At 46.9% G+C, this 14,829-nt stretch overlaps 2 protein-coding genes across 3 annotated transcripts in view; one reads left to right on the forward strand and one right to left on the reverse strand.

The window, feature by feature from the left end:
• Positions 1-14,829, forward strand: part of ZFYVE1 (zinc finger FYVE-type containing 1) — a 56,660-nt gene that overhangs the window by 38,398 nt on the left and 3,433 nt on the right. Inside the window, exons 5-11 of the mRNA XM_039468857.2 lie at positions 5,355-5,461; positions 8,102-8,210; positions 9,224-9,321; positions 9,414-9,531; positions 11,450-11,620; positions 12,878-13,058; positions 13,641-13,754. Of these exons, the coding sequence (XP_039324791.1) occupies positions 5,355-5,461; positions 8,102-8,210; positions 9,224-9,321; positions 9,414-9,531; positions 11,450-11,620; positions 12,878-13,058; positions 13,641-13,754 (898 nt within the window). The remainder of the gene's footprint in view (positions 1-5,354; positions 5,462-8,101; positions 8,211-9,223; positions 9,322-9,413; positions 9,532-11,449; positions 11,621-12,877; positions 13,059-13,640; positions 13,755-14,829) is intronic.
• DCAF4 (DDB1 and CUL4 associated factor 4) overlaps positions 13,053-14,829 on the reverse strand; it is a 55,279-nt gene continuing 53,502 nt past the window's right edge. The window contains exons 14-15 of one of the 2 annotated variants that reach the window (XM_010335243.3): positions 13,749-13,845; positions 13,053-13,287 (exon numbers count right to left, since the gene is read on the reverse strand). In XM_010335243.3, coding sequence (XP_010333545.1) covers positions 13,751-13,845 — 95 coding nt within the window. In that variant the 3' untranslated portion in view covers positions 13,053-13,287; positions 13,749-13,750. Of the gene's footprint in view, positions 13,288-13,745; positions 13,846-14,829 lie in introns of those variants that run through there. The other variant, XM_039468859.2, reaches the window with a different exon arrangement.

Genomic DNA, 14,829 nt, shown 5'->3' on the forward strand with positions numbered 1-14,829 from the left:
GGGGTTTCACCATGTTGACCAGGATGGTCTTGATCTCTCGACCTCGTGATCCACCCGCCTCGGCCTCCCAAAGTGCTGGGATTACAGGCTTGAGCCACCGCGCCCGGCTGTTTCTTTTTTTTTTTTTGAGACAGGGTCTCGCTCTGTTGCCCAGGCTGGAGTGCAGTGGTGCGGTCACAGCTCACTGCACTCCAGCCTCTCATGGCCACCGTGCCAGGCCCTATTTCACTTTTAAAGAGGTCAGAGGGGCCGGGCGCGGTGGCTCAAGCCTGTAATCCCAGCACTTTGGGAGGCCGAGGCGGGTGGATCACAAGGTCAAGAGATCGAGACCATCCTGGTCAACAAGGTGAAACCCCGTCTCTACTAAAAATACAAAAAATTAGCTGGGCATGGTGGCGCGTGCCTGTAATCCCAGCTACTCAGGAGGCTGAGGCAGGAGAATTGCCTGAACCCAGGAGGCGGAGGTTGCGGTGAGCCGAGATCGCGCCATTGCACTCCAGCCTGGGTAACGAGAGCCAAACTCCGTCTCAAAAAACAAACAAACAAACAAACAAAAAGAGGTCAGAGGCTGTGACCATTTTAAAAGGCTCGTGCTACATGCTGTCAGTTACATTTGAGTATTTGGTTATTTTAATTAAAAAAGAGATGCCATTTAAAAAATTATAAAAGCAATTCATATTCATGATAAACAAACAATTCAAGTGCTACAGAATGTTTGAGGGTTAAGTCCTCTTTCCTTCCCCTACTTTGGGCTTTCTCAATCTGTAGAGATAACTCTTAATACTTTCTCACATAAGTGTCTAGAAGTTTTCGTTGCTATGTAAGCACATGCATAAATATATGTTTATAATGTATACGTTTTTCTTCCTGAGTAAGTAGGATCATAGTAAAGGTAAATCCTTTTCTCCTGCCCAGTATCCTTTTCTAACTCTGCAGGAAACAGATCCCCAGGTCTCTATCGAATAGAGGAATTAATATTCAGTAGTGGAATTGAGTATTGAGTTAACTATGTTTATCTGCACTTAGGGTTCTGAATAATTGGGAGAACCATTTCATGGCTGAATTTGTATAAGTTTTATATACTATTATCTTAATTTTTTTTTTAAGACCAGGTCTGGCTCTGTCGTCCAGGCTGGAGTGCAGTGGCACCATTTAGGCTCATTGCAACCTCTGCCTCCTGGGCTCAAGCCATCCTCCCACCTCAGCCTCTCAAGCAGCTAGGACTGTAGGTCCGTGCCACCACGCCTGGCTAATTTTTGTATTTTTTGTAGAGACAAGGTTTTGTCATGGGTGATCCGCCTATCTCAGCCTCTCAAAGGGCTGGGGTTACAGGCGTGAACCAACATGCCCGGGTTGGGAAGCATGTATTAGGTATTTATAAAGTTATGTTTTGTTCGGGTGTGATGTCATTATGTCATTGATTATAGAAGTGTGTCCATTTTGATTCAGGAAATTCACTGCTAGCCCTTGATGACTGGGGCCACCCTATAGATTACAATAGAAAGAGCCAGCCACATTGTTGTCAAGGCAACTGAAGTTCAGGATCCTTTGGTCTCCAGGCAACCCTTTCCAGACTTGCCTCAAATGCTTTCCTAAGCTTTCTCAGGGTAGGGGGGGCCATTCCCTGCCTTTCTCTTCTAGCTCTGGGATCTCAGGAGGAGAGCCCAAGAAACTGTGGAATGATGTGAGGTTTGGAATTTTTGACCCTACTGATTCGTATATGGATCAAGTGGTATGTAAAGAAAAATCAGGACCTGGCATGGTGGCTCACGCCTGTAATCTCAGCACTTTTATAGGCCAAGGCAGGTGGATCACTTGAGGTCAAGGGTTTGAGACCGGCCTGGCCAACATGGTGAAACCCTGTCTCTACTAAAAATACAAAAAAATCAGCCGGGCATGGTGGTGTGCGCCTATAGTTCCCAGCTACTCAAGAGGCAGAGATTGCAGTGAGCTGGGATCATGCCACTGCACTCCAGCCTGGGGGACAGAGCGAGACTGTCTCCAAAGGAAAAAAAAAATTAGATTCTAAAGGAAGACAATTTCTCCCTACCCTTGCATGAAAAACATGCTGACCTTGGATTTTTTTTTTTTTTTAAACAGTTACTTTACTTTCCCACTCTTGATTTTTATAAAGTCTCCTAAAACTTGTCAGGGTCTGACATCAGTCAGGTTGTGACTTGTGAAAGAGTGAAATGCTTGTTCTCTTACCTAGTATGCAAGAGGATGGGTGACCAGCATCTGAAGGCTGGCTTGCCTGGGAGTTCTCTTTCTTATGTCATAAGAGGTTACCTGTTACCTTGAACAACATAAGCCAATAGTTAATTTGTCTAGGGCAGAGAATGATGGCATACGTACTGTGGCAAATCAGGCTGCAGATTGTTTCACACCAAGCCTTGAGATGCTTACAAATGCCCTCGTTTCTCTGAAGAACTTTCAGAGAAGTGAACCAGGTCACTTGGGTTGGAACAGTAAGAACCTTTTGCTGTACTGGATCCCAATTTCCCATTTACTGGGGGTTGGCATCCTCTGTGAATTCAACCCGGCACTTGCACTCATGCAAAATTTGATATTATTTGCTCTTAGGAAAAGCAGTATTTAGGCTAGTCTTTCATTTACCTGTTCAAAAGAAAAAACTTTGAGGATAAAAATTGCTATTCTTGGCTGGGTGTAGTGGCTTGCTTTTATAATCCCAACACTTTTGGGGGGCTGAGTCCGGAGGATTACTTGAGGTCAGGAGTTTGAGACTAGCCTGGCCAACATGGTGAAACCTTGTCTTTACTGAAAAAAAAAAAAAAAAAAAAAAAAAAGCCAGACGTGGTGGTGGAGGCCTGTAATCCCAGCTTCTCTGGAGGCTGAGGCAGGAGAATCATTTGAACCCAGAGGTTGCAGTGAGCCAAGATCGCACCACTGCACTCCAGCCTGGGTAACAAACAGAGCGACACTCTGTCTCAATAACAAAACAAGCAAAATATAAAACAAATAAAAAATTATTGGGGCATGGTGGTATGCGACTGTGGTCCCAGCTACGTGGGAGGCTGAGGCAGGCGGATTGCTGGGGCCTGGGATGGTGATGCTGCAGTGCGCTGTGAACATGCCACTGCACTCCAGCCTGGGTTGCAGAGTGAGACTCTGTCTCCAGAAAAAGCTCTCTTTTCCCATCAGGAGTCCCCAGAGTGTTCTGTACATATCTGTTTGAGAAACAGCCTGGAGAGTTATCGATCATGTGGCCGGTTAGGGAGTAGTTAGCTTTAAATTTGAGAGGACCTTTGGGCATGGGATGAAGGAAGCCTAGGGCAAGGGCAGGGCCAGGAGAGGAGGGCAGGGGTTGGTTTGTGAAGGGGAGCTGGTGCTGGGGCACTTATCCCAGCAGTTGTAGTTGAGTACCTGTAAGGACCTTTGCGAGGATTTGGAGGAGGATGCAAAGGTAGGAAGCTGCTTTGACAGTATTTATGATCTGGTCCTGGAGATGAAATACAGGAGGCCCATAGCTTTGCATCATTGCCTGATTGCTTAATAACAAGTTTTGTATTGAGCACAGCAGGCCTTCAGAGAAGAGAGTGATGTGGTTGGAGTGGCTTCACTGGAAGAGGTGAGACCAAAAACATCCCTGAAGAATGGGTCACATGTAGAAGTAGGAGAGGGGAGAACGCTGTATAGGAGTGTTAATTTGTTAGTTAATTTGTCTGAGATGTATAATTAATTTGGCTGAGATGTACAGGCCAACTTTCGATTTCACTTGCCTTGCTTCTCATTTATTCTCAGCATTTATGTATATTCATTCATATAGTCTTTCAAGGTCTTCATGTTTTCACTCTTTATCAAAGTACCCCCAAGAAGTATAGGACTTACACATTATTTGTCAGACCATTTTTTTGTTGTCTGAAGTCCAGTGTGGCCGCTTGGTCAGCCATCACTGACAGACGGTGTTCTGGGCCTCTGCAGTAGCCTTGCAGGACCTGAGTGAGAATGGCCTCAGGGGAGTTGTGTATCTTGAGTTTGACTCACTCCTTGACACTATTCTGGTCCTTTGGCTGACCTGACTCAATGGTGATACTACGTGCCTTTGTAGGCACTTGGGTTTGCAACTCCTGGTGGTAAGATTACATTGGAAATAGGAAAAGGAACCTTGCGCAAGAAGTTCTAATTGTTTTGGTTTTTTTTTTGAGATGGAGTCTTGCTCTGTTGTCCAGGTTCAAGTGCAGTGGCACGATCTTGGCTCATGGCAAACTCCGCCTCCTGAGTAGCTGGGACTTCAGGTGGGTGCCACCACGCCCGTCTAATTTTTGTATTTTTAGTTGAGACGGGTTTCACCGTGTTGGACAGGATGATCTGGATCTCTTGACCTTGTGATCTGGCCTACTTCTGCCTCCCAAAGTGCTGGGATTATAGGTGTGAGCCACTGCACCCAGCCCCTCATTGTTCTTAGTTTAAAACCTGACCTTCCTTTTTTCCAGATCTCATCTTAAAATTATCTTCTGCCATTTTACTAAAGGAAGTAACATCTTGTCCTTGTGTTTAGGCCACTTTCCCTTATTGTCCCTTGAATAATGCCTGTCTCTTCACATTGGGACTAGACTGAAAGTTAGAAGCTTGGAGCAACATATACTTGATTTTTAAAGTGTGGAAAGCCCCTTTCTGTAATTAGGTTGAGGAATACTTTCAATATCTAATAATAAGTCAAGATAGGATTAGGAGCGGAAGCTACATTTCAACCTAAAATTTTCAGTTCGCTTTGTGGATATGTTTTCTTCTTGGTATTGATTTTGGCCATTTGCTGTCCTTTGGATCATGGGTATTTGGGTGTTGATAGGTTGATAAATGACTGCTAAACACTATAATAATTCTTGTTTTTTTTTTTTTTTTTTTTTTTTTTTTTCTGGTGACATTTTCCCACTTTGAGCTTGTCTGTGGCCTAGTAAACACCAATTGAGTGCCTGTGGTTATAGCTGGGATAGAAGCTCAGAAAACTCACAGATCACATCTGAGCTCTGCCCATGGCTGAAAGAGGAGCCATCCTCGTGAGGCTTGGTTTCTTGGTCCCAGCCTCACATAAATGAAATGGGCATTCGTCATTATTTGTGGTGGTCTTGAATAAAAGACTGAGTGGTGTGAGGTGTTTATAACCTGCAAGGCAATTAGGGGGAGCAGTAACTTTGCTTATCTTGACCTCTTGGGGAAGGGGCTGGTTCCTTCCAAGGTTTCCCGTGGTAAGGAATGATGTGAGTTGGGTCAAAAAGGTCAAGGGTACTGGATTTCCTCTGTGCCTGTGGTGCTTGTATGGTAGCTGCAGTGGGGGGCCCAAGTGCGGAGCTGTCTCCTGAGTGCCATTATATGTCACCTTCCCTCCTTGGCAGGCCCTGAGCGACCGCTTTAGCGGTGAGATCCCTGATGACCAGATGGCACATAGCTCCTTTTTTCCAGATGAGTACTTCACCTGCTCCTCCTTATGCCTCAGCTGTGGGTAAGTCAGGCCCTCCCCACCCCATACCTTGGGAATAGAACCTTTTGAGTGGTGTTTCCCAGATTTTGGTGTGTTTGCAAATCCCCTGGGCACTTGCCAAGTTACAGGTTGTGATTTAAATTGTCCAAAGTGGTGCACTTGCAAGTTCCCACAAGATCCCGGTGGTCTGGGAACCACACTTTTGAGGTAGCAAGAGCTTCACGGACACATGGTTGTGAAGAATCTCCTGGAAATTCCAAATGATAGAGATGTGAAATTGACTGGCTCTGATTTGGGAGGTTTTTGGGACCGAAAACTTTGGGTTGCTTGTTTTTCTGTGTTTCTTCTACCAGAGCATTCAGTCACTTATTCATAGTATTCCAATTATTCAACTGATATTTGAGTCCGTTCCCCGCCCCACCCCGTGCAAAGCACTATGTGTAGGTGTTGGTCCCAGGTGATTTCTTTCACTATTAGGGCAGGTGTTTAGAGCACATTAGAATTTTCTGGGGAGCTTTCAAAATTCTTGAGGCCAGGCACCACCTCCTGGGATTCGAATTTAACGGGTTGCGTATAGGGCCTCTGCATGGGTATGTTTAAGAGGCTCCTCAGCCGGGCGCGGTGGCTCAAGCCTGTAATCCCAGCACTTTGGGAGGCCGAGGCGGGTGGATCACAAGGTCAAGAGATCGAGACCATCCTGGTCAACATGGTGAAACCCCGTCTCTACTAAAGATACAAAAAATTAGCTGGGCATGGTGGCACGTGCCTGTAATCCCAGCTACTCAGGAGGCTGAGGCAGGAGAATTGCCTGAACCCAGGAGGCGGAGGTTGCGGTAAGCCGAGATGGCGCCATTGCACTCCAGCCTGGGTAACAAGAGCGAAACTCCGTCTCAAAAAAAAAAAAAAAAAAAAAGAGGCTCCTCAGAGGATTCTAAAGTGCAGCCTCAGTTGAGGACAATGAGTTGGGGCAGTGCTTCTGAAACTTCCATACGCATAAGCATCACCTTGAGATTCTGTTAAAATGCAGATTCTGAATCAGGTCTGGCTGAGGCCTGAGATTATGCATCTCTGTCAAGCTCCCTAGTGATACCTGTGCTGCTGGTCTGTGGACTGCACTTTGTTAGAGTTAGAGCAGTGATTTGCAAATTTCAGGAAGCATCAGAAAAAGCTGAAGAGCATGATCGCTGGGCCCTGCCTCCACAGTTTGTAATTCAGTAGGTCTGAGGTAGGGCCCGGGAGTTTGCATTTTAATAAATTATTCAATTCTCAGGTGATGCTGATGTTGTTTACGGGGACCACCCTTTGAGGATCACTGGATTAGTTTGAACTGTTGATGGCTATTAAATCAGTCTGGTGACTTGTCTGATGGGCCCCAGGGGATTTAAATGCAGTATGTGGAAGTCAGATGGCAGTCTCCATGTCCTTAGACAGTTCCTCCCACCTCCCTTCAATACCAAATTGTCTTTGCTCCTACCAGAACCAGTGCCCCCGTCCTGCACATTTGCCTTCTACAGGAGTAGACCTGACCTACATCTGTTATGAATGGCCATTTTGCTTTGAGCCCCGTAGGCCACGTGCTGCATGCGGAATCACCTCTGGCCTTGGTGAAAAAAGGATGTTGTATTATACAGCCTGGGCAAGGGAGAACTCAGGATTATCTTGGAGAGTTCAGCTTGGAAAGAGGAGAGGGATGTTAGTTGCCAGTGTGACTTACCTTTTTTGCACGCCCATGAGCCCAGCACGAGAGGCTTAAGCACTGTTGGATCATTGCTTTCCCATTGTGAGCCTCCCAGGATTTCTGGAACTTTCCCTTTTATCACAGTGAAATTCTAAAGTCCTGATCTCTGTTTCTGCATTGTCAGGATGGCAGAGCTCACTGTTCATTTGGAAGGCTTTCTCGTTCAGACTAAGCCTCCCCTTAATGCATTGCCAACTTTTGGGATTGGTTTTCGTTTGCATCTTGGCAGCCTGTTCTTGGTAAACTTTCCATTTCATCTTGTTTGGATTTTTTGAGTTTTCTGAGAGCTGTTCAGGTTTCCTCTCTCTGGTCAAGTTTGTATCTTCTGGCTCCTCCATTTCTGCTGAGGGGACAGGTAGTTTCTCCAAGATTTTTTATTTTTATTTTTTGAGACAGAGTCTGGCTCTGTTGTTGAGGCCAGAATATAGTGGCATGATCTCGGCTTATTGCAACCTCCACCTCCTGGGTTCCAGGGATTCTCCTCCTGCCTCAGCCTCTTGAGTAGCTGGGACGACAGGTGCCCATCACCATGTCCAGCTAATTTTTGTATTTTTAGTAGAGTCAAGGTTTCACCGTGTTGGCCAGGCTGGTCTTGAACTTCTGACCTCCAGTGATCCACCCCCCTCAGCCTCCCAAAGTGCTGGTATTACAGGCGTGAGCCACCGCGCCCAGCTGAGATGTCTTTTTCCCCCTCTGTTCTCATATAAGGATAGTAGTTGCTGTACCTCTGTAGTGCTGTTGATTGCAAGTGTAACACAGAGGCATGTGGGTTTCCAGCTACCCTTTCTGTGTTCAGCATCTGAGGCCCAGTTAGTAATCAAAGTCTGGTCTTGGCCTTGTGCCTGGCTCAGGGTCAGACTGTTCTGTGTAAGTGGCACTGGCTTCTTTAGCCATCTCATTGTCAGTCTTTGGGCTTCATTCAGGGTTGGATGTAAGAACAGCATGAATCATGGGAAGGAAGGAGTGCCTCATGAAGCCCAGAGCCGCTGCAGATACTCCCACCAGTATGACAACCGAGTCTATACCTGCAAGGTGAGTCCTCTGAGCTCCTGCCTGCTTCAGCAGCGGGCTTGCTGACCACTCTCTCTCTCTCTCTTTGGCAAGACCATCTTGGGGCCATCCATGGCTGCATGCCAAAGTATTTGATATTCAAGTGGAATATTTCTGGAACCTCTCTCCAGCTCTGACAAAAAGCATTCACATGTCTTCATTCGTGAGGGTCCCTTTGTTCACTGTTTTAAGCTAATTTTCTCCTCGTTCTGTTGAGCTTGTATGTAAGGGTCATTTACATCGAACATTCATTCTTAAGAGCAGAAGTGCTCTTTAGGAAACTAGTTTTGGATTGCCTTCCTGTCTGTAACAGATACATAATTTAAAGCTCAGTTTTGGGGCCTGGGATGGACGCACACTCAGTTCATTACCACTCGAGGCACTGGCTTCTCTAGAGGAATGACCTTTCTTCTGAGGTGCTAAACTCACCGTCTGAAACTCTCAGCTGGTATGGTTTGTGGAGAGTCGGGATGGATGTAGGGGTGTGGTGTACATAGGAAAAGCTAGCAGAAGGCTAGGCATGACAGCTCACATCTGTAATCCTAGCACTTTGGGAGGCTGAGGCGGGCAGATGGCTTGAGCCCAGGGGTTCGAGACCAGCCTGGGCAACACAGTAAAACCCCCCATATCTACTAAAAAAGAAAAAACCAAGGCCGGGTGCGGTGGCTCACGCCTGTAATCCCAGCACTTTGGGAGGCCGAGGCGGGTGGATCACGAGGTCAAGAGATCGAGACCATCCTGATCAACATGGTGAAACCCCGTCTCTACTAAAAATACAAAAAATTAGCTGGGCATGGTGGCGCGTGCCTGTAATCCCAGCTACTCAGGAGGCTGAGGCAGGAGAATTGCCTGAACCCAGGAGGCTGTTGCGGTGAGCCGAGATTGCGCCATTGCACTCCAGCCTGGGTAACAAGAGCGAAACTCCATCTCAAAAAAAAAAAAAAAGAAAAAACCGTAAGACAAAAAATAAGCTAGCAGAGTGTTCCCTGTTTCAGGCCTGCTATGAGAGAGGCGAGGAAGTCAGCGTAGTGCCCAAAACATCTGCTTCCACGGACTCTCCCTGGATGGGTCTCGCAAAATATGCCTGGTCTGGGTGAGTTTAAACAATGTGGCTAAAGGTTTCCTGGTGTGTTTGTCTCCCCAGGCACCTGGCAGGGTAACAGTATTGATTTGCCTTCCTCGTAGGTATGTGATCGAATGTCCTAACTGTGGCGTGGTCTATCGTAGTCGGCAGTACTGGTTTGGAAACCAAGATCCTGTGGATACGGTGGTGCGGACAGAGATTGTGCACGTGTGGCCTGGAGTAAGAACTGTTTTCCTTTATCTTGTGTTGTTCAGTTTTTTGTGTGTAGAAAACTGGAACTTGTTTAAAATTAAGGTTAACTGTGAATTTCAGAATGTTGGTGGTTTGGAAAGGCATGATCTAGAGAGCTTTTTTGCTCTCTAGACCTTTAGTTGTTTTTATTTCTTCTTGCATGTATATTAGAAGTACAACTTGAGCCGGGTGCAGTGGCACGTACCTATAGTCCCAGCTACTTGGGAGGCTGAGGTGGGCAGATTTCTTGAGCCCAGGATTTCTGGGCTGTAGTGAGCTATGCTGATCGGGCATCCCACTAAGTTCAGCATCAGTATGGTGACCTCCTGGGAGCAGGGGACCACCAGGTTGCCTAAGGAGGGGTGAACCGGCCCAGGTCAGAAACGGAGCAGGTCAAAACTCCTGTGCTGATCACTATGGGGGGCATCGTGCCTGTGAATAGCCACTGAGCTCCAGCCTGGGCAACATAGTGTGACCCCATCTCTATAATAAATAAATAAAAAAAAGTACAACTTTAAATAAATACAATAAAAATCTATAGTTTACTCTTTTGGCAAATAAAACATTTTCCCATATTCTACTGATTCATTTTCCGTATGTATATGTTTTTATAGATGCAGATAATTTACATGCCTTTTTCTTTTTTTTCCCTTATAATACTATTTTATTTAGTTTTATTTCTACCTTTTTAAAAAAAACATTAAAATGCTAGTGACTATCTTTGTGTAAGAAAGCCATTTTTTGTTTTAGGAAATTTTCTTGAAGTATATTCTAGGAAGTGGGATTCCTATAGACCCTTAATGATTTCTTACTTTGACTTTTGAGTTCCAGATGTCAAAAATACAAATCTGCTTATGAGGCAGTGATATCATGCTTTCATTCTGCATTAAATCAGCGTTCACACTTAGCGTTGTCCATAAATCACAACAAATCTAAAACTTTTTCCTTTCATGGAAGAAAGACAAGTGAGTTTTCACTGAGGGAATAATTTTACTCTGTGTCATTGTCCTTGTTTGGTGATTCCTCAAGCCACCATTCAGCCTAGGAATCCTACCTGCAAGTCCCTTCTGAGCTTTCCTGGATCCTGTAGGTACCATAAAACTGGAGATTTCCTTATTTTTCTCTTCTTTTTTCCCAGTGTTCAGGCCCACTGAAATTTGTTGTTGTATGGTAGTCTCATTGCTGGAGCCCACCTCCTTGGCGTAATGTTTTATGGCATCTTGTCCCAAGGACTTAATGTGGTCTTATAGTGAGAAAGTAAAGGTGGTTAGATAGTTTATATTCCAGGAAAACAGTACCGCAGTAGAGTACTCTCAGGTTGCATTCCTCACAGTACTTGAAATTAGGAGAATACAGATGCCTACCCTGCTGTGTTTACTCCTTCCTCCCTCCCTCCCTCCCTCCCTCTCCCCCCCACCTCCCTCCCTCCCTTTTTCATTTCACCGCACATCGTTATGTACCTTGTGCCCAGAATTGAGCTAGTTACTTTACAAAATACAAAAATGAAAAAGAGTTATTGTCGGGGAGTTCAGAGTTTGATAAGGAGTCAGATACATAAATGGATATTGTACTTAAGACACACAGAAATAGGATTCCTAGACATGTCAAAGTATTGGAAGAACTAAGAGGAAAGGTTCGTAACTCAGCCTGTGGTGGGGGGCCTCCTGGAAGAGGTGTCATCTGTATTATATGGGCTTAGTAAGTCCTGAATTGAACAGCTGCATGTCAAGTCTTATGGTCGCTTGGAAGAGAACAAAGCCAGAGGGATCTTGGTCTGCATTTTTCCCTGCCAGGAAGTTAATGGTTCTGAGTTGGCCACAGTGAGTTGGCAACTCACCAGACATCCCTCTTCCTCCTCCCTTTCACTCCCTTCTCAGCATGATGGAAGCCTGCATTTTCATTTCAGACTGACGGGTTTCTGAAGGACAACAACAACGCTGCCCAGCGCCTGTTGGACGGGATGAACTTCATGGCTCAGTCAGTGTCCGAGCTCAGCCTTGGACCCACCAAGGCTGTGACTTCCTGGCTGACAGACCAGATTGCCCCTGCCTACTGGAGGCCCAACTCCCAGATTCTGGTATGGAGTGGCACAATGCCCTTACACCCCTGGCACGGCCCATCCTGCTTAATGCTGCTTTGCCCTATGCTGAGCTTGCTCTGTGAGGGAGACGCAAACATTTCTGCCAGTACATTGAGCCCTGCGAGTACGGGGAAGGGGAGGAGTCATTGAGAAGGCCAGTGCCCTCTTTGCCCACTGATTTCTCGTCGTGTTTTCCTGCAAGTATTTTCTCTCTTGGATTATAGTTTCCTTGACTGGTGGCCAATTAATATTACTTACATGTGTGAGGATGCAGATAGAGAATCTGGGGAAAAGGAGCCTTTAAAGGTTATTTAGGGTCATCCTCAGCTTGATCCATTAATGCTACAGCACCCAGAGCAAGAGAGCACCCAGCTTTAACCCAGACACTTAGTGAAAGGACACTCGCTGCCCACCAGGCTTCCTTTCCACTCTCAGATAACTCTTTTTTTTTTTTTTTTTTTTTTTTTTGTGACGGAGTTTCACTGTTGTTACCCAGGCTGGAGTGCAATGGCGCGATCTCGGCTCACCGCAACCTCCGCCTCCTGGGTTCAGGCAATTCTCCTGCCTCAGCCTTCTGAGCAGCTTGGATTACAGGCACGCGCCACCACACCCGGCTAATTTTTGTATTTTTAGTAGAGACGGGGTTTCACCTTGTTGACCAAGATGGTCTCGATCTCTTGACCTCGTGATCCACCTGCCTCGGCCTCCCAAAGTGCTGGGATTATCTCCCACAGTGCTGGGATTATCTCCCAAAGTGCTGGGATTATAGGCGTGAGCCACCACGCCCGGCCTGGATAACTCTTACTAGAAAGTTTTGTCCTAGGCCGGGTGCGGTAGCTCAAGCCTGTAATCCCAGCACTTTGGGAGGCCGAGGTGGGTGGATCACGAGATCAAGAGATCGAGACCATACTGGTCAACATGGTGAAACCCCCTCTCTACTAAAAATACAAAAAATTAGTTGGGCATGGTGGCACGTGCCTGTAATCCCAGCTACTCAGGAGGCTGAGGCAGGAGAATTGCCTGAACCCGGGAGGCGGAGGTTGCGTTGAGCCGAGATCATGCCATTGCACTCCAGCCTGGGTAATAAGAGCGATACTCTGTCTCAAAAAAAAAAAAAGAAAGTTTTGTCCTGCTTGAGCTTGAGCTAACACCACCTGCCTTAGTTTCTGGTTGTTCCAGCTCTGGTCAACTTCTCAGCTGAACAGACGTGTCATAACCTACCTGCCTCTCTGTTTTGTTTTGGGCTTGGAACAGAGCTGCAACAAATGTGCGACATCTTTTAAAGATAACGACACGAAGCATCACTGCCGAGCCTGTGGGGAGGGCTTCTGTGACAGCTGTTCATCAAAGACTCGGCCAGTGCCTGAGCGGGGCTGGGGCCCTGCACCGGTCCGGGTGTGTGACAACTGCTATGAAGCCAGGAATGTCCAGTTAGGTAATGTGGGGCCTGGGAGCTGCAGGGGTGGCGGGGAGACCCTCCCTCCTTGGCACTGGGAACTGGATGTCCAGATGCCCCAGTTCCGCTCCTAACTACATCGTCCTTGTGAGAGCGCTTACCTCGGGTCTTGGCCAGTCAGGCTCTAAGCTCCTTGCTTAAGAGCGTCCTGTGGTTGCTGTTCCTCAGGGCTCGAGCCTGTCCCGCGTTCCCAGCTGCAGAGCTGCTTCTGGGGGAAGGGAATACACACATAGCAGCTGAGTTCTGAAAAGGCTGCTCCTTTGAGAAGGTTCTAGTTCAGTCTTCTCCTTTGAGAAGGTACTAGATTTTGCTCCGAGAACCTTTCTGCCTTAAAGAAGGTTATAAAGGATCCCCAGAAGGTTGCAGATAAAGGACTGACAGATGTCATCGGATTTCAGGGTCTGGGCTGACCTGACCCGCAGCGCAGGCCTTTGCAGGGGTTGCCGGACGGCACGGTGGTATTTGGGTTCAGAATCCAGAAGCGTTCTGCTATTGCTCCCTGAGTTTTCCATTTGGGAGTGGACTTAGAGGTGACAGCTTTTCCCTTATTATCGTCTACAGATGTTACCGAGGCACAGGGGGACGATGAAGGCGGAACGCTCATCGCTCGGAAGGTGGGCGAGGCCGTGCAGAACACTCTGGGAGCTGTTGTAACAGCCATTGACATACCACTAGGTGGGCCTGGCGGTGCTTCTCTTGGGTGTAGCAGATCTGGGTTGAGGGGTTTCGGGTGCCCTGGGCTGCCACTTTGTAAAGGCTTGCCAACCTAGATAGAGATGGGTGGTAAGGAATCAATTACAAATCGCCATTTGCTTGCTTCTGCTGAATGCCTTAGTAGTTTCATGTTTATTCCTGAGGCTATTCTCTCATAGCATCTAGTGCTGTGTAACAAGCTACCTTAAAATGCATAGGCTTAAAACAACCATCTTGAGTCGGGCTTGGTGGCTCGGGCCTTGTAATCCCAGCTACTAAGGAGGCTGAGGCAGGAGAATCACTTGAACTTGGGAGGTGGAGGTTGCAGAGAGCCAAGATCACGCAACTGCACTCCAGCTTGAGTTACATACAGAAGGAAACTCCATCTCAAAAGAAAAATACATTAAAAAAGAAAACAAGCATCTTAGATGTCTATCTAGGTCTAGAAGTCAGGAGGGGTGATTATTCAGCTTCAAGTGGCATTTCCCCTAGTTACTAACTGATATTCCAGGGTGGCAGCTGGAGTGGTCTCAAGACTCCAGGCTGACCTCAAGCTGACCTCACTTACAAGCTGGGTGCCTTGGCAGGGACAGTGAGAAGGCTGTGTGTAGCAGAGCCTCATCCCCTCTCTGTACTCTCCAGGCCTCTTCAGTGGTTTTTCTGGCACTTAAGAAGCTGGACTTCTTAAGTGATGTCAGGATTCCAGGAGCTAATGTTCCAAGAGACAAGAAATAGAAGTTGTCCATCTCTCTCTCTCTTTTTTTTTCTTTTTTTTTGAGATGGAATCTTACTGTGTCGCCCAGGCTGGAGTGCAGTGGTGTAATCTCGGCTCACTGCAACTTCTGCTTCCCGGGTTCAAGCAATTCTCCTACCTTAGCCTCCTGAGCAGCTGGGATTACAGGCATGTGCCACCAGGCCCAGCTAATTTTTGTATTTTTGGTAGAGATGGGGTTTCACTATGTTGACCAGGCTTGCCTTGAGTTTCTGACCTCAGGTGATCCACCTACCTTGGCCTCCAAAGTGCTGGGATTACAGGCATGAGCCACTGCGCCCAGCT

The sequence above is a fragment of the Saimiri boliviensis genome, chromosome 2 (genome assembly GCF_048565385.1).
Source record: "Saimiri boliviensis isolate mSaiBol1 chromosome 2, mSaiBol1.pri, whole genome shotgun sequence".
Taxonomy (NCBI): domain Eukaryota; kingdom Metazoa; phylum Chordata; class Mammalia; order Primates; family Cebidae; genus Saimiri; species Saimiri boliviensis.